Here is a 22218-nt window from a genome sequence, read left to right as displayed (position 1 = left end):
GTTTTTCTTTCTCAAGATTAGCTTAGGCTCTGCAGTCTTTTGTTGTTCCATACAAATTTTGGATTTTTTTAGGATTGTTTTTTCTTCTTTCTGTGAAAAATACCATTGGAATTTTGATAGGGATTGCATTGAATCTATAGATCACTTTAGGGGTAGGGACATTTTGACAATTCCAATACATGAACATGAGATATTGCTTCATTTATTTGTATCTTCTTCAATTTCTTTCAGCAATGTCCTATACTTTTCAGTATACAGATCTTTTCCCTCCTTGGTTAAATTTATTCCTAAGTATTTTATTTATTTTGCTGCTATTGTAAATGCGATTTTCTTAATTTCTTTTTCAGATAGTTCATTTTTAGTGTACAGAAACAACTAGTTTTTGTGTGTTGATTTTGTATTCTGCAACTCTACTGAATTTGTTTATTAGTTCTAACAGTTCTTTGATGGAATCTTTAGGGTTTTACGTATGTTACGTCATGTCATCTGCAAACAGAGACAATTTTACTTCTTCCTTTCTGATGGATGCCTTTTGTTTTTCTTGCCTAATTGCTCTGGCTAGGACTCTCAGTATTATATTGGATAGAAGTGGTTAGATCTGACAAAATTCAACATTCTTTCAAGATAAAAACTCAACCATTAGGTATAGAAGGAATGCACCTTAACACAAGCGACAAGCCCACAGTGAACATCATACACAACGGTTGAAAAGCTGAAAGCTTTCTCTCTAAGATTAGGAACTGATCACCAATAGAGGCCAGTTGTGCAATGCAGGCAAATTATTTAATCTATGTTTGTTTTCTTATCTGTGAAATTGGAATAGTAATACATAAGTCTTTGGGTTATTAGGATTAAATAAATTGTTGCAACATGCTTGAAACATTGCCTGACACACATTAAGCCTTACAAAACGATTACCTCTTAGTTGTATATACATATATACCAAAGATAGATACCCGTTATGACAATTTAAATTCATGTAGACAACTGTAAGCAGCATTTTATTGGCAATAAGATAGCAGCACTTTAAATTTAAAAAAACTAAACAGGGCTTCCCTGGTGGCTCAGTGGTTGAGAATCTGCCTGCCAATGCAGGGCACACGGGTTCGAGCCCTGGTCTGGGAGGATCCCACATGCTGCGGAGCAACTAAGCCCGTGAGCCACAACTACTGAGCCTGCGCATCTGGAGCCTGTGCTCCCCAACAAGAGAGGCCACGACAGTGAGAGGCCCGCGCACCGCGATGAAGAGTGGCCCCCACTCGCTGCAACCAGAGAAAGCCCTCGCACAGAAACGAAGACCCAACACAGCCAAATAAATAAATAAATAAATAAAATAAATATTTAAACCTTGCTATCACTACACATTAAAAAAAAAAAAAAAAAAAAAACTACGTTGGCAAAATTTATTTCCAAAAAGATATAGCATTCCAAAATGTACATTCGATAAGCAATTGACACACAGGCAACTCTACTCAATACTCTGTAATGACCTATATGGGAAAAGAATCTAGAAAAGAGTGGATATATGTATATGTATAACTGATTCACTTTGCTGTACAGCAGAAACTAACACAACATTGTAAATCAACTCTGCTCCAATAAAAAGTAAATAAAAATTTAAAAATAAAAAAAATTTAAAAATTTAAAAGTTTTTATTGAGTAACAAGATGGCACACTTCAATTTTCATAATTGATACAAGAACTCCCCCCCAAATCAGGGTGCTCTTTGGTGTATTACATGGGTAGACCCCCTGTTTAGGGGAAAGAGGATAGCACAGTAGCTGGTGATAACTGACCATCCAGTAAATTGCTCCAAAGTGGCAGGGTGATTCCATGTCGACCTCTTCAGTCAATTATTTCAAGTGTGGAAGAATAATATCAGAGATAAAGGAAAACCTGACCTCTAATTCCAGTTAAGGAAGTGGTTACTTAGATTCTAGACTATAAATCTAATTTCCTTCTTTAATAAGCAAATATGAAGTATATTCAATTACTTTTAAGACTCAACTTTACTAATTAATTAGGAAAGCCCACACAAGTTAAACTGTCTTCATATAAAAGGACTTTGGGGCTTCCCTGGTGGCGCAGTGGTTGAAGGTCTGCCTGCCAATGCGGGGGACACGGGTTCGAGCCCTGGTCTGGGAGGATCCCACGTGGCGCGGAGCAGCTGGGCCCGTGAGCCGCGATTGCTGAGCCTGCGCGTCTGGAGCCTGTGCTCCGCAGCAAGAGAGGCCGCGATGGTGAGAGGCCCCGCGCACCGCGATGAAGAGTGGCCACCGCTTGCCGCAGCTGGAGAGGGCCCTCTCGCAGGAACGAAGACCCAACACGGCCTTAGATAAATAAATTAATTAATTAAAATAATAATAATAATAATACCAAATAGGAAATTTTAGTTTACAACAGATAGCAGCTGTAAGTTGTTGTGTTTAAGATACAAACCAAAAAACAAAACAAAACAAACAAACAAAAAAAAGGACTTTGGCTTCCCTGGGAGTTAGTATGTTAAATTTTAGTCTCTGGCACATTTTCATACCTATCTCTATTTTTTTATTCTTCAAAAAAATGTATTTAGAAAATATTTATTGGAGTTTTATATCAATTATATCCTGTTGTCATTGAAGACCTATTTCTGAATCTACTCTACAGAACTAAAAATAAAATTTAATGGGTAATAGGATTATCTGATAGTCAACATTAAATTAATAAGACATATCCCTAATAAATAAAAGTATCTAAAAATTCACCTTCACTGAATCAGGAACTTCACTGAATTAGGGGTTTTAGGGATCAGATACCTAAGGAAAGTTTTATAGCAATTATTTTTGTATAAAAGCATTGTTTTTCCAACAAAATTCATGAGCCCAATTTCCAAGTTTCAATTTCTCCTTAAGTATGGAGTCAGTTTGACTAGAATTTAATAATCCTAACTCTTCTGGTGTTGTTTCAAAATCAGCAATAAAGGGACTGGGATCCAATTTTATTTCATTATCTGTAGAAACTGGTGTAAGCCACACTGATTTCCTAAAGAGAAGAGAAACAAAAAGCAGATAGGGTTGGCATACTTGGTACCAGGTCTTTCTGAATCTAAATTTGGGGCCAAGCTATTTTTTTTTTTTTTACCACTGTTTAACATCATGATCATTTTCAATTTGGTTATTTAGGGGTACCTGCACCCTCTGGATAATAGATGATTTGTAATACTTGTCTTAGTAGAGTACCAAAGCACCCAGTAAAACAGACTTAGACAAATGGATCCTAAGAACAGTAAAAGTTGTCAAAAGCTTAATGTGACCCAGTATACTGGTGACAGAGGTGTGTTGTGTGTGTGTGTGTGTACAGCAGTAAAGCTCATGCACCGAAAACCTAATCATATACCTTTGTTGGCCTAGTCTTCATTTTTAAGAAAGATAACTGCAAACAATATAATAATTTTACAATCAAAATAGAAATGCCTTAGTCATCACTATTAATCTGGTAGCCTATGGAGAAGCAATAGCCCGAAGGGATTAGGTTAGAACTTTTTACATTACTCTAAGCACTGGCCAATATATAGGAATGAAAGTGTACGTGTGAGTGAGTGAGTGAGTGAGTATGTGTGTGTATGTGTGTGTGTCTGTGTGTGTATCTCTGTATGTGTATGTGTTTGTGTGTGTGTATGAGTGTGTGTGTGAGTGTGTATGTCTGTATGTGTGTGTGTGTGTGTGTACACAGAATCAGCTGTTAATTTCTATTCAGGGGTCAGCTACTCCCCAGAATATCACTGAATCGCTCAGCCTTGGTCTTTCCTTAAAATAAGTTAAAGGGAAGATCAAGAGTATTCAACAATGTGGTTGTACTTAATGCCACTGAATTATTCCCTTAAAAATGGTAAATTTTATCTTATGTATATTTTACAACAATTAAAAATACCAATTCTCCCTCACCCCCCAAAAAGGGACTCTGATGATGTTAAAAGATATTGCACATTTGCTCTGAGCTCAAAATTCTTTTTTCATGTCAGCTATTTCCATATATTAAACAAGGATAAAATTTTTCCTTGTGGTTTTCAGGTGGTTTCTCAGATTTTTCACTCAGATTTATAACACTCAGGGTAAATATTTCAGTGGCATGGTAAAAGTGTATTGGGATATACTATTCCACTTGGTCTCAAAGTTCATGTGGAGTCCTTTTGGGATTCAGCCTCTCGGTTCCACAGAACTGCAAACAAACTGCATTTAATGATAGGCTGATAAGCCTTTCCTTTCATGTATGTCCATGAGTTAGTATTAAAATGAAGAATTGGTTTTCTCTTAACTTTTTAGTCATTTACTCTCCTAACATGGAATTGAACCATAAAATATGTTAGAAGAAGAGTATTACGAAGGAGAAAACACTGAAAGATAATATCATGTTTGATTCTTCTACTTACTAAGGTGACTGAGGATTTGCTTTAAAGTTCAGTTACTGTAAAATAACCTAGTTACACAAGATTATATAATGTTTTTATTCTAAAATGAATATTTTAAAATTTAAAATTGAAAATAAAAAAGTACTCAAAATATTTTTAAATGCTAATTTGGTGTTCATTTGGACATATGCTTATGAGCGAGTCATGTTATAGTCTCTAAAATCTACGCTTCTGCAGAAGCACATGGTAAGTAAAGGTGAAACTAACATATTCAAAAGGACTATGGTCTATTGGACTCACCTAGGGGCAGAACATTCCAAAGGGATTTTCTGATGGTCACAATGTATATTCCTAGGGTTAAAGTACACCTCTGTTTGAAAAAGGAGAGTATCCTCCGAAACAACCTAGGAGAGCAAAAAGGTTAAGTATAAGATATTTCTAGTAACAAAGGGGCCTATGTACACGTTTGAATAGGAAGTAGAAAACGTTCAAGGTCTCAGAAATGGCTACTGTCACTTTCAGGTACATATGAAGGTCTGACAACCCACTGGGACACAAGAGGAGTACTACCTGTAAGAGTGAACTTAAAGTACCCGGAAAAAAATCTTAACAGTACATAGGAGCAAACTGAAACTGTTACTCAGAGCTATCTTTATCATGCATTAACAAAAGGTTTTCAATAGTTCTTCTGAGAAAGATGATTTGGAGATCAAATAACAGAGTGGTTTAAAACATAAGCTTTGGAGGGGAATCCTCCTGTTTTGGCATCTAAACTACCACCAACTGGCTGTGTGTCCCTGGGCAAATTATTAAAGCACCTTCTGAAGTTCTAGCTCCCTCATTTCTAAACTAAAGACAACATCTAATTCATAGGTGACAGTTTTAAATAGGCATTGACCCCAAATACTTTTATAGTATGACTATAAATTGTTTAAATTTGGGAATCTATGAAAAGATAACACCCCAAGATAACAACACAGGTTTAAGATTTGTGCCTGGCAAAATAACTGACAGAGACTTTATTCCAGTAAAAATCTAGTCCCCATAGAGACACACATCCTCAAAGAGCATGGGTAAATTCAAATGATCTATTGTTGAATATGAAATACTTTCCCAGAATTGGTGACCTCTCACATTAGGAACATTGAATGGAATTTAAAACTATCTCCTGAGATTTAGTGAAATACAATAGAAGCCTAAAGACAACTTCAAATCAGTTCACTAACCAGTCTGGAAATCCGTGCTTTAAGTCTTATGCACAAAGAGGACTCAATATTCAGTGACCAAGTACGGAACTGTATTGCCGTCTATCCATAAATTACTCTAACTAGAAGCAAAATTTGTTCTTAAACAACAAAAAAAAAACAGGACAATAATTTTAGCACCAGGCATAAAATTGTGAAAAAAATATCTAGGTTTGTTTTTTGTTTTTGTTTTTTTTAAACAGATAATCATTATTCTTACCTTTGTCCTGATCCCACAGTCATGCACAGGGTATATAAAATCATAGGCATATGTTTGTATCCGAGTCACAGGGCAACCCGATCCCAGATATAATTCATCAGCAAATATATACAAATTGCTGCTGTATGCACATGGGCTTACAGAGACCATCAACCAGTCCATAGAACAACTTATTTTCACTGCAGAAAGAATCATATGAGAAAATGTCAGATGTGTATTTATCTTAAGGGGGAGCGCAAAGAACATCCAGCTATGCCCTTTGTGATAAATAAAAGATGTTCCTTTCTCTGGCAAAGGTTATCATAGCTTAAAGAACAGCATGTAGAGGGTTTTCATATTACCACTACTTTCCAAAATATCTGCATAATTATAGCCTCAAATAAGTAAATTTCAGTTATTTCACAGGAAAAAAATTCAATACACAAGAACAGCATTATCTTTTAGCCCCCTGCCTCCTCTTAAAGAAATTAGATTCCAAAGAGGATGATACAGTTAGGACTACACATAAGGAACAGAAGTAAACTGCAGTACATTAGAAGAGGAGTGATGTATTCTCTGTAATACTTTTCAAAGAGGGAAAAGGAGGAAGGTTGGTATGGTAGAATCCACATCTAGAGCAACCAGAACCAGAAACAATCATAGCCACAAGAGGAAATAGTCTGAAGAGAGAAAATCTACTGTCTGGGATGGAAGTTTTATGAAAATTTTAATGTGAAACCCATTCTATCCTCTACGTTGAGATCTTCAGCAAGTCATAATAATCACTATTTCTAATTGAGTCATTTTCCCTTTGGAAATGAAGTAAAAGTGTACTAGATTCTGACTTAGTGTGCTAGACAATCATTAACCAGAGGTTCTCAGGGGATGACCAGAGTTAAATTTCATAGGTCCTTCTATTGTTCAGAAGGAAAGTAAAGATTTATTAACTTTAGTATTTAAAGGTGCATGATAAGTAGTCGGGGGGGGGGGACCTAATAAACTAGATGGTAAAACTTCCAAATTGGAGAAGAACAAAATAGAATGAAGGACAAAAATAAGCAAATTTCAAACAACATAGAAGGAGGCAAAAAAGGAAAAGATAAAAAGACAAAACAACAAAAAACAAACCAAAAAAGACAAAAGCAGTAAGATGGTTGCAATAAATTGCAAAGTAAAGGACTTCCCTGGTGGCGCAGTGGTTAAGAATCCGCTGCCAATGCAGGGGACACGGGTTCGAGTCCTAGTCCGGGAGGATCCCACATGCGGCAGAGCAACTAAGCCCGTGTGCCACAACTACTGAGCCTGTGCTCTAGAACCAGCGAGCCACAACTACTGAAGCCCGCGTGCCTAGAGCCCGTGCTCCGCAACAAGAGACGCCACAGCAATGAGAAGCCCGTGCACCGCGACAAAAAGTAGCCCCCGCTCCCCGCAGCTAGAGAGGGCCCGCGCACAGCAATAAAGACCCAACACAGCCAAAAATGAATAAAATTTAAATAAATAAATTACAAGTATACTAGCAACAATAATGTAAATGAACAAATGTTCAAATGTAAATGAAACATATTGTTAAAAAAAAATGAATGAACAAAATACTCCAGGCCAAGTCACCAACAGAAGAATGATGAAATAAATTGTAATGCATTTATATAATCAAATTCCATACAACATGGAAAATAAATTATAGTTACACCTATAAACATATAAATCTAAAAACAATTGTGAGAAAGAAGCAAGTCACAATGCACACCTTATATATCTATTGACACAAATGAGAAATAAACACTTAAAAGTGTTTTTTTCCAAGCAAACAGACTATTCTTAGATATCCAGTATATATCCTATATTTATTAAGGTATTAGAATCATAACCCAAAACATGACTCTTGACCTCATCTGATACAGCCTCCTCGTGTTTTACAAAAGCTAGAGTAACAGGGTTTAAATCTTATCTTCTTATTTTGACATTAATATAAGCAACTGTAATACAACCTATCATCAAAGCTAGAATAAATACTTCGAACATGGATTTTATTTCTTAGTTTTCTTTATATTCCCAGTGAAACAGAACACAGATACATATATATATTTGAATTACCGCCCTTGCCGATAGTGGTACCTGCACGCAGGACTTCTAGATGAACAGAAATTGCAGAATTTCTATTTTAAGAAAGGAAGGGCAGGAGAGTGAAAGCCTGACTGGTAAGCCCACCTTTAGGAAGACAGAGTTCTTGCTGCTGGCCGGAGGGGTTTGAATTCTGCAGACACACCTTTATTAGCTTAACAGAAGCTGGTAGACTGCAATACAATATATTCATGAGTCAGTGAAGGCCACCAAAAGCGAAGATTTACAGTCAGCTTGAATATAAGTTCTGCCAATTAGACTGATTGTACTTGGAGCCTCAGACCAAGATGTAAACCGGGCTGAAATGGCTAAGTTCACTCCAGGGGGCAATTCTACTGGGTAACTGGAACTTAAGCTACAATGGGTTGGGGTGACGTTTAAGACAAATTTCCTAGACTCTCCTTGGTCTCCTTAGTTACTACATATGTTCTGAATATAGCCACAACCAAAGCATTTGCACATCAATTCTCTTTGGAACCTAACAAAACCCAGAAAGTAAACAAAGGTAGTATCCTCTTGTTCCACAAATAAGTAATTCAGTCACTGCCGAAGTCTGATCAATGCCTCCAGTCCCCCACCAGCATGTCTTAAAGGCAGAAGGAAAAAATGAAACAGCAAAGCAGCAATAGGAGTTTGACTCAGGTATGATAACTAGCTATTATCTCCTACAGGAAGAATATAAGGTGATGAGTAAATTGGTAAGGGGTTCCAAGTCTAAAGCCTTACTTAACAGCTGCATTTAGAGGATATCTGGTGAATGAGTATGTGGTCAGAAAAATTATTAGGAGGCAAGATTTTCTTCCTAATGCAATTTAGATGACTTGTCACTGATGCCAATCTTGATAATACATTATGTGCCAAACATTATAATTGGAGTTTATATATCATCTAAAAATTAATTATTGGTACATGTGCTGTAAGACACAAATCATAATCATAATTGACCTCGACCGCATACTCTTCACAGATTTACTTAGTAAACTCTTCCTCTATGGTAACTATAGAAATGCTAAGAATCAGATAATTTTTCCACAGCAAGAACTCATTAAATTCTTTCCCTGTAGATGAATCTTAGTTTAGGAATTGACAACAGGTAGTCATTGGAAGAAATAAACAAGTGTCTTTAAAAATGACCATCTGATATATATAGCTGAAAAAAACAAAGACACGAATATGAAAAGCTACATGCACCTCAATGTTCACGGTAGCATTATTTACAATTGCCAAGATATGGAAGCAACCTAAGCATCCATCAGCAGATGAATGGATAAAGAAGATGTGGTGTATATATATATACAATAGAACACCACTCAGCCAGAAAAAAGAATGAAATCTTGCCATTTGCAGCAACATGGATGGACTTGGAGGGCACTATGCTAAGTGAGATAAGTCAGACAGAGAAAGACAAATACTGTATGATATCACTTACGTGGAAGCTAAAAAATACAATGAACTAGTGAGTATAACAAAAAAGAAGCAGACCCACCGATATAGAGAACAAGTTAGTGGTTACTGGTGGGGAGGGGGGCATATAAGGGTGAGCAAGTGGAAGGTACAAACTATTGGGTGTAAGATAGGCTACAAGGATGTATTGTACAATATGGGGAATATAGCCAACATTTTGTAATAACTATAAATGGAGTGTAACCTTTTAAAATTATTTTTTAAAAAACTTAAAAAAAATGACCATCTGCCATCAATATTTTAGTATCTCATACTTCTCACAAATAAGCCTAACATGACTCTGAGTAAGCTAGTCATGTGTCAGAGGGGCTAATTGTCATTTACTATCTTCTTTTCTATGTGGCAGTGCTCATTTACATAGCCATTGCAAAGTAATAAAATAAGATCACACAACGAAAATAGCTAGTCATCCAAATCTTGACGAGGAAAGTTCCCAAACCAGTCATAGAGACCTAGTAGGCCTTGGAGGACATCCAGGATTCTCTTAAACACTTTGGAAAATCTGAATCTTCCCAGCATGAAGAAATGTTTCTACGATTAATGAGCGAGATACCTCCAGCACCATTTGAGCCTGGAAGTTCTTGGTTTTTAAGGATAAATCATCAAGAAAGTAAGAAAATATAGGGAGATGTTTAAGAAAAAAGTAGGCTTTGGAGAAGGCAGGTGTTCTACATCAGTGATTGTAACCTCCAAATCACCTCTCTCCACGTGTTCGAAATATTGTTCTAACATCAGCTAGAGAAGATTACCAGGGAAATCTTTCCTAAATGAAAAAAGGTTCCAACAATTGGATTAAGATAGATTCAAAAGGGTAAGTGGATATGGACATACAGGAAGTCCATGCTTCTGGCTTCACTACTTATTTTTCATACTAGTTTTAGGGTCAAGTTTCAGTTTGACATTCTGAGCTTGTGTCTCAAGTAGCTGAGAAATTGTTTGAGCAAAAGCCTGAGGAACATGCATAGCTGTGCATACACTGAGGTAGAATCTTCCTTGCACCCAAGCATCATGTACCATAGCCAGGCCTGAACACCCTACTCACCCCTCGCAGATAACTGGAATTCTTCTCCGACTCACAGGTCACTGCCCTTTCTCCACATGTGTGGAACTAAATGATTGAAATTACTGAAATGTCAATAATTAACTGCCACAGGGTGAGCTGCAGCAACCTAGGCATTCTGAAAGATTCATCTTAGGTAAAATGGAAAGATCAGAAACTAAATGTGGTCCTTGTTCAGAAAGGGCTTATAGGCCAAATGGGTAAGAAATTCACATATCATTTCCCCAAAAAAGACCCCACTTCAAGCAGAAGGAAACAGGAACATCCAAGTGACTTTTAAAAAAACTTAGAGAACACAAAAAGTAATATTGAAATGCTGCCTTAGAGTAGTTGAAATTTAGTCTGGCCTTGAAGCTGGGAAGCATCTGGATAACACAAAAAAATGGAGAATACTCCAGGTATAATAGAAAAGATATTTGAATCAATTTATAGACAGACCAGACACTGATTTAGCTTTATCCTATTGGCTTTGCAGAACTGCTGATGAATTTAACATAAGTGAAGGTCAGATAGAATTTTTAAAAGAACAAAAGAGCAGTATCATCAAGGGGAAATACGAAGCATCTGGAAGCAGGAAGGTCAGTAAAGATACAATCAAATACCTTACAATACCACCAAGAACTGGTAATTGGCAGTGAGTTCAAAAGGGCAGCCTAAAACATAGAGCCGAGGACTATTTCTGAAGAATCTCTGCAAATGAGGATTCAGATAGAAGATCATAACATAGAAGAAAGAAACATCTCAGACATTTAGGCAGAAAGTTAAAATGTGTCCTCAAAGACTCAAGTCCAGTTGGCCTGAAAGTATTTCTATTCTAGCAAATGGTAAGATCAGATCTCTATAGGGAGTAGAGCAGCTGCTTGGAAAGATGGAAAGCCGTCATTCTGAGTAACCCTCCAAGGAAGCATTCTCTAATTCATTTACCGTTGATGTTCTCAGCACAAGGCCAAATCAAGGCAGCAAGGAGAATCAAGATTTCTAAAGCCATAGAGACCTCCATGTGAGCAGACCCCCAGCACAGGACTTCTTGGGAAATAGGAAGTGGTAACAGCTTAAGTGATTTTATATGGCATCCCGTGCTCAGCTGCCTTCATTTTGCTGCTTAGTTAGATCACCCATGGGGTGGTTTCCACAGTGTCAACCAACTAAAAGCTGAGACTCTCCTGATTACCAAAACCCTGATGCTCAAAGAGGCCCATCAGGTGAAAAGTGCTAATTGGTAACTGTGTGTGCCTGAGGCCTGTTAAAATCATCTGAGAAGGTGGCAAGGCACACACTTCCAAAAAAAGCTAAAGCATAGAAAACTGTTCTCACTAGGTAATTTTCAGGTGTCATCTAATATGCTGAATAACCTAAATCATACATATTTGAAATCAAAAGACTATTATTTCTTAATTTTTATGGGTTTGGCTGTGGAAGAATCAGCAGCAGAGATGATAAAGTGACTTTAATCCCTGAGACAGAGACCTAAAGAAAAGCCATCTTTCTTGACCTCAAGAAAATCCACAAATTCATCTCTGTTAGTTCTTTCATAAATTGTTCTAGTTCATCTAGTCAGGTCAAGCCTTAAAATTATTTGCTTATAACACAAGATATACACACACACAATATCATAAGGGTAAATATATATATATATATATATATTTGTCCTCGTATTTTATATACATATATATATATAATTTTATATATAATAAACATAAATTCATTTTAATAGTTGGAATAAAAGTTCCAGCTAAAGGTTTTTCTTGTATTTTCTAAAATGTCAATCGTGACATTTTTAGTTTTAAAGTGAACTTGGAAATCAAGGCTCACAGTAAATAAACTTCAAAGAATCTTAGTTGAAGGCCTATCATTGTTTTTAGTGACATCTGAATTATAGTTTCAATGTTACAATCTGCTTTCAAATAAGCATGTGCACAGGGCTTCCCTACATGTCACAAAAAGGACTTTCGTTTCCAACATCACGTCCTCTAACGGAGAGTGAAACCCCAGAGCGGGGACTCACACAGTTCCTGCATCTGGAAGGCCTGGAGAACCCAGTCACCAATTACAAAGACAAAAGAGAGCTGAAGAAAGACAAAGATAAGTCCACATTATTATTTTGTCTTTCATTTTCTTTTTTTTTAAAACTTTCTCCTGATGCTATTAACATTTCTTTCATCTAAAATTCATAAACTTTACATTTATCTTTCAAATCATTCCAATATAGGCATCTAATATTTTTTTCCAAAAGGCACCTGTGTCTACTAGTTAAGAGCTTAATTAGAATCATAGACTAATTTCTCCACTCTCAGTTTATGTAAATTTGGGAAAGTTAAACAAGTTAAGGCTCACGTTCATACTCTGTAAAAAGGAGATAATGATTCTACCTACCTTATAAGTTTGTTTTGAATATTAAAAGAGATAAAGGTAAACAGTCTAGCCAAAATTAATAGTGTACAAAAAAAACATATAACACATGACTATTTTCCTCAAACTTGAGCACAGTTAATTCCAGGGTTTTATGCAATGATCCTGCGACTACTCAAAGCCACAGAATGAACAAAGTCCATTTTTCTGAAATTCCAATTTTAATTCCAAATTTTGTTGTGAAAGGATAATGGAATTTCAATATAACTTTAATGTAAAATGGATAGAGATAAGGCAGAGATAATATATAAATCTTATTTTTAAGCAATTTCTAACTTAGAAAAATGTTGCATATATACATAGCTTATTTTTTCCTGAACATTTTTGGGAATAATTTGCTAATATGATACTCCCTCATTCCTAAATATTTAAGAGTATATTTCCTGCAAATAAGGACATTCTCCCACTGCAATGATTCTCAATATGTTGTCCTTGGATGCTGTGGGCCCACAGGATCAAAGCTATTTTCATAATTATGCTAAGACATAATATGCCCTTTTCACCATGTTGACCTTTGCACAGATGTATAAAAACAATGGGGGTCAACACCACTGCCTAAGCAAGAAAGGCAGTGCCACCAAGCTGTGTTAGTCATCATTGTATTCTTCACCACACACTCACAGTAGAAGCCAGTTTCACTTAAGAATCAAAGCAGTAAAAATTATTCATTTTATTAAATGTCAATTGACCCTTGAGTACATATCTTTTTAATATTCTGCATGATACAATGGAAAGTATGAATGAAGCGCTTCTGCTGTGTATCAAAGCGTGGAGATTATGCAATTTATTGTTTGATTTGTGAGCTGAACACAACCTTTTTTCATAGAACATCATACTTACCTGCAAGAACGACTGTCAGACAAACATTGACTATTTGCATTTGGGTTTTTGACAGATATTTTTAGAAACAGAATGAAATATTGGCTGGCACTTCAAAGAAAACAACTGACAGTTTTTGTATCCAATAATAAAATTCAAGTTTACAAGCAAAATTTAGAATTTTAGAAAACTTGCATTCCCCACATTCAGAGTGCAACTGTGATTTTTTTTTTGGTATTGCATAATGAAACATGTTAACATTTGGAAGTTCTGCATAACTGAGTGAACCAATATTTTCCAAATAACCAATGCATACTGTGATACAAGCATGCATGTGTAAACGTTTCATTCAAAATACAAGAGAGATCAATGGATTTTAATATAACTGAGTATGAAATGTTCATTGATCTATTTTCTGTTTCCACACTGCAACTAACCTTGAAGAACTACCTTTTGTAGAGAATGAATGGTATCAAACAATAGCCACAATTATCTGAAGAGTATTAAAAATACTCCCTTTTCCAAATACATATTTGTGTGAGGCAAAGTTTTTTCCACATACTTTAACCAAAGTAACATATCACAAAGTCTTAATGTAGAAGGACATATGAGAATCTAGTGGTCTTCTATTAAACTGGACTGGAGACTTGCAAACCTGTAAAACAATGTTACTCTTCCATTATTTTGGAAAATAATTATTTTTTATAAAATGCTTATTATGTGAACACATGACAGGTTTATCGCAGCTATTTAAATTATTTAATAAAGATTTTTAAATTTTACTTTAATTTTTAATATGGTAATTTGCATAGAGTAAACCCACATAAACAAATTTCTTTGGAATTCTCAATATCTTAAAGACTATTTGGTGTCAGAGGTCCTGACACCAAAAGTTTGAGTATCATCAAAATCAAAAACTTAATATTAACATATTACTGGCCCTAATCTTCACACCTCTTTCAAATTTCCCCAATTGTCTCATTAATGGCCTTTATAGCAAAAAATAATAATAAAATAAAATCCAGTTCAGACTCACATGTTGTGGTGCATGTAGCTGTCATCTCTTTATTCTCCAACATTTCTTCAATCTTTCCTTGATTTTTCATGACCTCGTCATTTGTATGTTGGACATTGCACTCAATTTGTGTTTGATATTTCTTCAACATTAGGTTTGCAGGATTATCACAGCAGTGGTGTCCGGTTCTTATGGCATCCTATCAAGTGGTGCTCAACTTCAATTTTTCCCATTACTGATGATGCAAATTTGGTCGCTTGATTAAGGTACTGTCTTCCAGGCTTCTTCACTGTAAAGTTCCTCTTTCTCACTTTGTAATTGATTTATATTTTATGGGGAGATACTCTGAAACTGTAAATATCCTGTTCCTCATTAATCTTTCAACTTACTTGCTTATATTAGTATACACTTGTGATTTCCTATCTTATTATGTAGATTATAACTCATTACTATCATTATTTATATTTATGCTCAAATTATTTCAGATTTGACCAGGAGGAGCCCCTTGAAATAGTTCCTATATAATTTTGACATTTCTGCAGCATTCTTTGAGCACTTTCCCAATTTTTGGCACCAAAAGTTGTTCCCAGTTTAACTTGTACTTCTCCTGCCCCAGCCCTGGTGTTGGCTGTTACTCCATGGAGCCCTGGTTTAAGTAGAATATGGTATTTAGGAACTGAGATGTGGGTGCTAGATGTGATCATTGTTATGGAGGGTCACTATTCCCATGGCCTGTCTGTGGATAAAACTACAAAAACAGATGTATGTTTATATGCATGCTTAGGGAGACACCTGCTCAGGTGGGGATGATTGGCGTCTCTGGCGTCTGAAGCCAACGCTCACAACACTCGAGCTCCACGCGGTAGCAACAGGAGGCGGCTATGAAGTTATCACAGGACTAGGGGACATCATCTTTGGGGATCTTATGAAGAACTTCTTATGCCGTGTGGCTGACAGGGTCTTGGTGCTCCGGCCGGGTGTCAGGCCTGAGCCTCTGGGGTGGGAGAGGCGAGTTCAGGACACTGGACCACCAGAGACCTCCCAGCCCCACGTGATATCAATCGGCGAGAGTTCTCCCAGAGATCTCCATCTCAACGCTAAGACCCAGCTCCACCCAACGGCCAGCAGACTCCAGCGCTGGGTGCCGCATGCCAAACAACTAGCAAGATAGGAACACAGCCCCACCCATTAGCAGAGAGGCTGCCTAAAATCATACTAAATTCACAGACACCCCAAAATACGCCACCGGACGCGGCCCTGCCCACCAGAAAGACAAGATCCAGCCCCACCCACCAGAACACAGGCACCAGTCCCCTCCACCAGGAAGCCTACACAGCCCACTGAACCAACCTCACCCACTGGGGGCAGACACCAAAAACAACAGGAACTACGAACCTGCAGCCTGCGAAAAGGAGACCCCAAACACAGTAAGTTAAACAAAATAAGAAGACAGAGAAATATGCAGCAGATGAAGGAGCAAGGTATGTGCATGCTTAGATTTACATAATTTCTATATCTGTTTCTATAACTTGAAAACCGTGAGTTCAAATTCAAATGTCCAATTTGAATTCAAACCTATATGGTTCATTTCAGGTTTTTTTCTATATTTTTTTCTATATTTTTAATTCCCTTCTCTAATAGTGAGAAGTTTGGCTTCCATTATCTTTAATAAATGAGCTTTTCAGAATGTTTGAATGTGTGTAGATAGATAGATAGATAGATAGATAGATAGATAGATGCATTTGTAGAATTCACACCAAACTGTTGAGAGAGTTTTATCTAGGGGAGAAAAAAAAGAGGGATTTGAAGGTAAAGAGTAATTTTTTACCATATGTTATCACTTACATGTGGAACCTAAAACATGACACAAATGAACTCCTTTACGAAACAGAAATGGACTTGCAGACACAGAAAACAAAGTCACATAGCAAGTGGGCTGGGAATACTAACAAGCTTGGCACATCAATTCATGGCAACATCATGTAATTCCAAAGCTCATCTTGAAGTTTGCATTGCATTTTGTCATTCCTTTTATTTTTTTTTAATTAAAAACTTTTTTTAATTGAAGTATAGTTGATTTTCAATGTTGTGTTAGCTTATTCCCAGCCCAGTTGCTATATAAACAATGTTAACCTCCTGTCTTGTGATTCTGGTATTATTAATCGAAAATGTGTGGGCTGTCTTGAATGGATTATAATGAAGGAAAAAATGACCTATAAAAAAAAAGAAAACAAATTTATGGGTACCAAAGGGGAAAGGGGGTTTGGAGGAGGGATAAATTAGGAGTTTGGGGTTAGCAGATACAAACTACTATATATTATATAGATAAACAACAACGTCCTACTGTAGAGTATAGGAAACTAGATTCAATATCTTATAATAATTCATAAGGGGAGAGAATATGAAAAAGAATATGTACATACATGTATAACTGAATCACTTTGCTGTACACCAGAAACTAACACAACACTGTAAATCAACTATACTTCCATAAAAAAAAAGAGTGATTTTTATATTTTGTTCTGTATATTTCTTCATTGTTTGCATGTTTTACAATAAGGATGTGGTCATGTAATATTTGTGAAAAGATATTTTTATTTCAAAAAAAGACAAAAACATTTTAGGCAATAAAGATAGTTTTAACAAACCCCCCCCAAAAAAATAAATGAAATTTTCAGATCAAAATCTCTTTATGAAACAATCTACTCTCACCCCCCATCCCCACCATGTATAAACAATACTGCCCTCACTCGGGCCCCAACACTGCCCCCATGCTGTGACCATCCCTCCCCACGTGGGTAATCTCTTCACACCCCACCAGTGCTCTGAAACCCAAGGTTATGTTGCTCCTCCAAGCAAATGTCCTTCTCACTCAACTAGGAAGTGGCTTGAGTTTTAAAACCCTGAACCAAGCCCCTTCACCTATACCCTTGTGTGAACACTATCCTAATACCAGTGGAGCTTCAACCTCCAATTTGGGGTCACAAAAGTTACTTCAAACCCCCGGCACAGAGGCCTACCTTGCTCAAACCTATCTATTGGCATTTGGACTAATTGTGAGGAAGGAAAGAGAAGAGAAAGGAATCACCTAGGACTCGGTGTTAGGTCTCATAGAGTAATAGTAAAGAAGCTGGTCTATGTATTAGGGGCCAGGGGGAGGAGGCATATAATAGAGCAGTTAAAACCTGAATAGGAGAAAAATATGAAATAAACACAAATATGACAGATAGGGTTGGGAGCATATTATTGATATACTGACTCACCCTCCGGAGCAGCTAAATTTGCTTATGGAAAATGAGCACACATGATTTAAGATTTGTTCAAGTGTATCCACAGTTATGCAGCTCTGAGGATTATCAGAAGGAGGAAGTCCTTAGCTTTCAGTTGTAATCAGTCAAGATGATGTGAAAGCCTGGGGAATGATGCTATAGCACTGGTTTTAACGATGTCAAAGGTGCAATCTCTCTATAGATTCCTAGGGGGAGAAAAAGGCATCTTGAACACATTCACTGATGTTCTTCTTTGCAGAATTAAAACATTCTATTGAGTTGGCCAAAAAGTTCATTAGGTTTACGGAAAAACCCAAACAAACTTTTTGGCCAACCCAGGTGGAGAAAATGCACCAATGGTGATATTAATCAATATTAACTCCAATAGTAGAAGGTTGGCATACTGGAGCAAACTAAGGTTTCTTCTTAAATAGGTAAAAATAATTGTGAAAACAACTTACTTTGGAGGGTGTTCAGTAGACTGGCACTGTTCAAATGCTTTAAATGAATTATCTTATTCCAGCCTCACTGTATCCCTGTGAGAGAGGGATGTTAGCAGTTGGTTCAGCTTAGGCACAGAAACCTCAAGTATCTCACTCAAAGAAATTCGGCAAATAAATGGCAGAGAAATCGCAATCTGTACAGAGCCTGAGTGTGTGTGGAGGCAAAGTCATCAGAATCCAATCAAACGCAGCTGTTCATTCCCTTTACTACTTGTTCCAACCTTCAATCACCATAACCAGAGTTAAGAAAGCCAATGTCTTCTCAGTCCTGAAGCCCAGAAATCTCTCCCACCTAAGCAACTAATTCCTAGTTTGGTTAAATTCAGTAACATACATCGTATGACAAGCATGGGACTGAGTATTAGGAGAAAGATGATAACAAAAGAGAATCTACCAAAATTTAAGATGCCTCTGACTTGTTCATAAAATATGAAAATAATATATTGGGATCAGCATGTTAGGTGGTCAGAAGGGAAGGTCAAGATGGCATCCACACAATGATAAAACCATCAATCTGATTGGAAACACGTAGAACTAGCTACCAGTTTACAATCAGGGTAGAGCCCATTTTGGAAAGCCATAAAGGGAACTACTTACACGATTTTTTAAAAGGCCATCATACCACTTAAATCACAACTGATCTTCTGTATTCTCTCTTATTCATACCTGGTAATAGACCCCATGCAGACCAAATCAAAGAAATAAGGAGGAACGTTTGCTAACAGCACAGAGGGCCTCATCTCCTCTGATGCAGAGTAAGGTCCATTAAGTAAACAGGAAAATGCAATAGACTTGCCACACGCAGCTGACACATCACTCAATGCAGCTTGAATGGTTCTTTCCTCGAGAGTGCTGTATTTTCTCCTAATCATTGTATTACTGGAGATCGCAGGTTCTGATTAAATGAAAAGTGCAGGTAAACAATGTCCAAAGAACCAAGTCTTCTCTGCATCTATGGAGGCATCTGTGGGCATATTCGATAACACAGGTGTCTGTATATCCACTTTTATTTATATTAAACAATTTATAGAATAATTACTTTCCCATTTGTTTCAAAGTATCAGTTGTATGTACCCATTTTCCTAAACTTTTGTGATGTCATTCACTGCTACCAATCACTTTCATGTCTGCACATGTGCCAAGTTTCTGTTTGATTTGTTCCAAATGAGATTGTTTTCTAAGAAGCCTATCTTGGTTTTGTTATGTAAATGAAGACTGACAAATGTGACTATGCCTTGTAACCTTTCTGGTAACTCCTTGAATGAACTCACAGGGTGCTTATTTGGCAGTGAATTCAGATTTTATTTGTTAGGGTGGTGATTAACCTGCTTTTCTGAGGAGATGAGGGCCTCTGTGCTGTTAACACTTCCCCCACCACTTTTTTTCAAGTTTCAAACCTGCAGAAAAGTTGAAAGCATTTACAATGAATACGAATATACCATTTACTTAGATTCATCAATTGTTAATATTTTGCTGTATTTGCTCTCTTATATCCTGTGTGTATGATTTTGTATATTTACATATATAATTCTTCTGAACATTTGCAAGTATGGTGCAGATACCATGACATTCATTCTTAAATACTTGAGCCTGAATCTCCTGAGAACAAGGATACTCAGCTACATAACACAACATAATTATTACAGTCAAGAAATTAAATATTGATACTACTGTCTAATATGCATTCCACACTCACATTTCCCCAACTTTCCACTGTCCTTTATAGTTTTTTTTCTAGCCAAGATCCAATCAAGCATCAAACAGTGCAGTCAGTTGCCATTTCTCTTTAGTCTCCTTTAATCTGTTTCCCTAAGGGCTATTTTGCATAATGTATTCAGTTTGGATCTGGCTGATTGCTTCCTTATGATTACATACAGGTTAAACACTGTTTTGCAAGAAAACTATATTGGTTCTCCTTCTTAATGCAGCTTATGTAACAGAAGGTCCATGATGTAAGTTTGTCCCATTATACTAATGGATGTTTAAGTCTGAGCCTTTGCTTAAGGTACCGGTTTCTACCCAATCTCTGCATTGTAAAAATGTGTTGTACATTTTGTAATTAATAAATAATTAGGAGGTGACTCTGAAGTTGTGTGTATACCTATTTCCCCCAAACTTGCACCCAATATTTTTAGAATCCATTGATGATCTTTCCCAGAATCAATTATCACAATGGTGGCTGGAAAACTGAGTTTTCACATGTAAATGAAAATCATCAACATATATCAATGTTCCTTTGTAAGGAAGAGTTTTCCCTTAGCTATAGCCATCATATCATTTTGTTTCACATGTACCATTATGGACTTACAGATTTTTTTTTTAATTCAATGCCTTATCATCCATTACCATTATTATTCTTTCTCCCAAATTTGGCAGAGACATTTCTTCATAATCAGACATTTCTCCAATAAACTTTGGCTAAAAGTGAAATAATATTTAGAAAACAAAAGCTGGGCACTGGATGCGTCACTGCTAATGAGGTGGTATCATTGTTTCTAGGAAATTTCCTGTGGAAATGTGCCACATCTTCCTTATCCATTCATCTGTTGATAGACACTTAGGTTGCTTCCATATCTTGGCTATTGTAAATAATACTGCTGAGAACACTGTGGCGTATATATCTTTTTGAGTTAGTGTTTTCATTTTCTTTGGAAATACACCCAGGAGTGGAATTGCTGTATCTCAGGGAAAATGCAAACCAAAACTACAATGAGATATCACCTCACACTCACCAGAATGGCTATCATCAAAAAGACCACAAATAACAAATGGTGGTAAGGATATGGAGAAAAGGGAACCCTTGTGCACTGTTGGTGGGAATGTAAATTGGTGCAGCCACTGTGGAAAACAGTATGGAGGTTCCTCAAAAAACTAAAAATAGAACTACCATATGATGCTACATTTTAAAATAATTCCACTGCTCTGATTTCTAATAAGTAAGTTTTTTAAACGGGTATCACTCATCTATGTGAACTGTCTATATACATAATTTTCCAATATTTCTATTTAATGTTTATCTTTTCTTTTTTAAAAATTTATTTATTTATTTATTTATTTATGGCTGTGTTGGGTCTTCGTTTCCGTGCGAGGGCTTTCTCTAGTTGCGGCGAGCGGGGGCCACTCTTCATCGCGGTGCGCGGGCCTCTCACTGCCACGGCCTCTCTTGTTGAGGAGCACAGGCTCCAGACGCGCAGGCTCAGTAGCTGTGGCGCACGGGCCTAGTTGCTCTGCGGCATGTGGGATCTTCCCAGACCAGGGCTTGAACCCGTGTCCCCTGCACTGACAGGCAGACTCTCAACCACTGCGCCACCAGGGAAGTCCCTGTTTATTCTTATTATAATATGCCACTGGTATTGCTCATTGTTATGATAGCCTGAGCAGCAGCCCAGAAAGAACATGAAAAACCTTTTCTCTGTTTTCATTCACCTACTATGTGTAGGACATGGAGAGTGAATAGGACACCCAAAGACCTTTCTCTTCTGAAGCTTACAGTCTATTAGGGTAGAACACCCACAATGTGTACAGCATATTATCCAGCATTTTCACACGTTTTCTAATCCTCATAATCCTATGAAGTACTGTCATCCCCATATATGCAGATTAAGGAATTGAGACACAAATGCCAGCGATGCAACCAAACTCAGAAGGTTAATACATAGCAGAGCTAGGTTTGCTTATGCCTACTCTAATGAGCCCTTTGTCTTGTTTTGCTTTCCACTATGATTCTG

At 36.9% G+C, this 22218-nt stretch overlaps 1 protein-coding gene across 1 annotated transcript; it reads right to left on the bottom strand.

Moving 5' to 3' along the window:
• Window positions 1-662: 662 nt before the first annotated feature.
• LOC309667598 (oocyte-secreted protein 2-like) lies at window positions 663-15855 on the bottom strand. The gene is made up of 4 exons (XM_082476180.1): window positions 11400-15855; window positions 5852-6030; window positions 4688-4791; window positions 663-3021 (listed from the first exon to the last, which is right to left on the bottom strand). Exons 1-4 carry the CDS (start codon window positions 11473-11475, stop codon window positions 2817-2819), a joined length of 564 nt encoding a protein of 187 aa, XP_082332306.1. The 5' UTR covers window positions 11476-15855; the 3' UTR covers window positions 663-2816.
• Window positions 15856-22218: the final 6363 nt, after the last annotated feature.

The sequence above is a fragment of the Balaenoptera physalus genome (genome assembly GCF_965194825.1).
Source record: "Balaenoptera physalus genome assembly, chromosome: 10".
NCBI lineage: Eukaryota > Metazoa > Chordata > Mammalia > Artiodactyla > Balaenopteridae > Balaenoptera > Balaenoptera physalus.
This window is presented reverse-complemented; position numbering and strand designations above follow the sequence as displayed.

Coding starts and splice junctions, on each gene's coding strand:
- LOC309667598 (XM_082476180.1), bottom strand. CDS start 11,475: ATGGAGGTCTCTATGGCTTTAGAAATCTTGATTCTCCTTGCTGCCTTG. Junction 6,031..11,399: donor TTGTGCTGAGAACATCAACG/GTAAATGAATTA, acceptor TTCTTTCTGCAG/TGAAAATAAGTTGTTCTATG. Junction 3,022..4,687: donor TTGGAATGTTCTGCCCCTAG/GTGAGTCCAATA, acceptor TCTTCTCTTTAG/GAAATCAGTGTGGCTTACAC.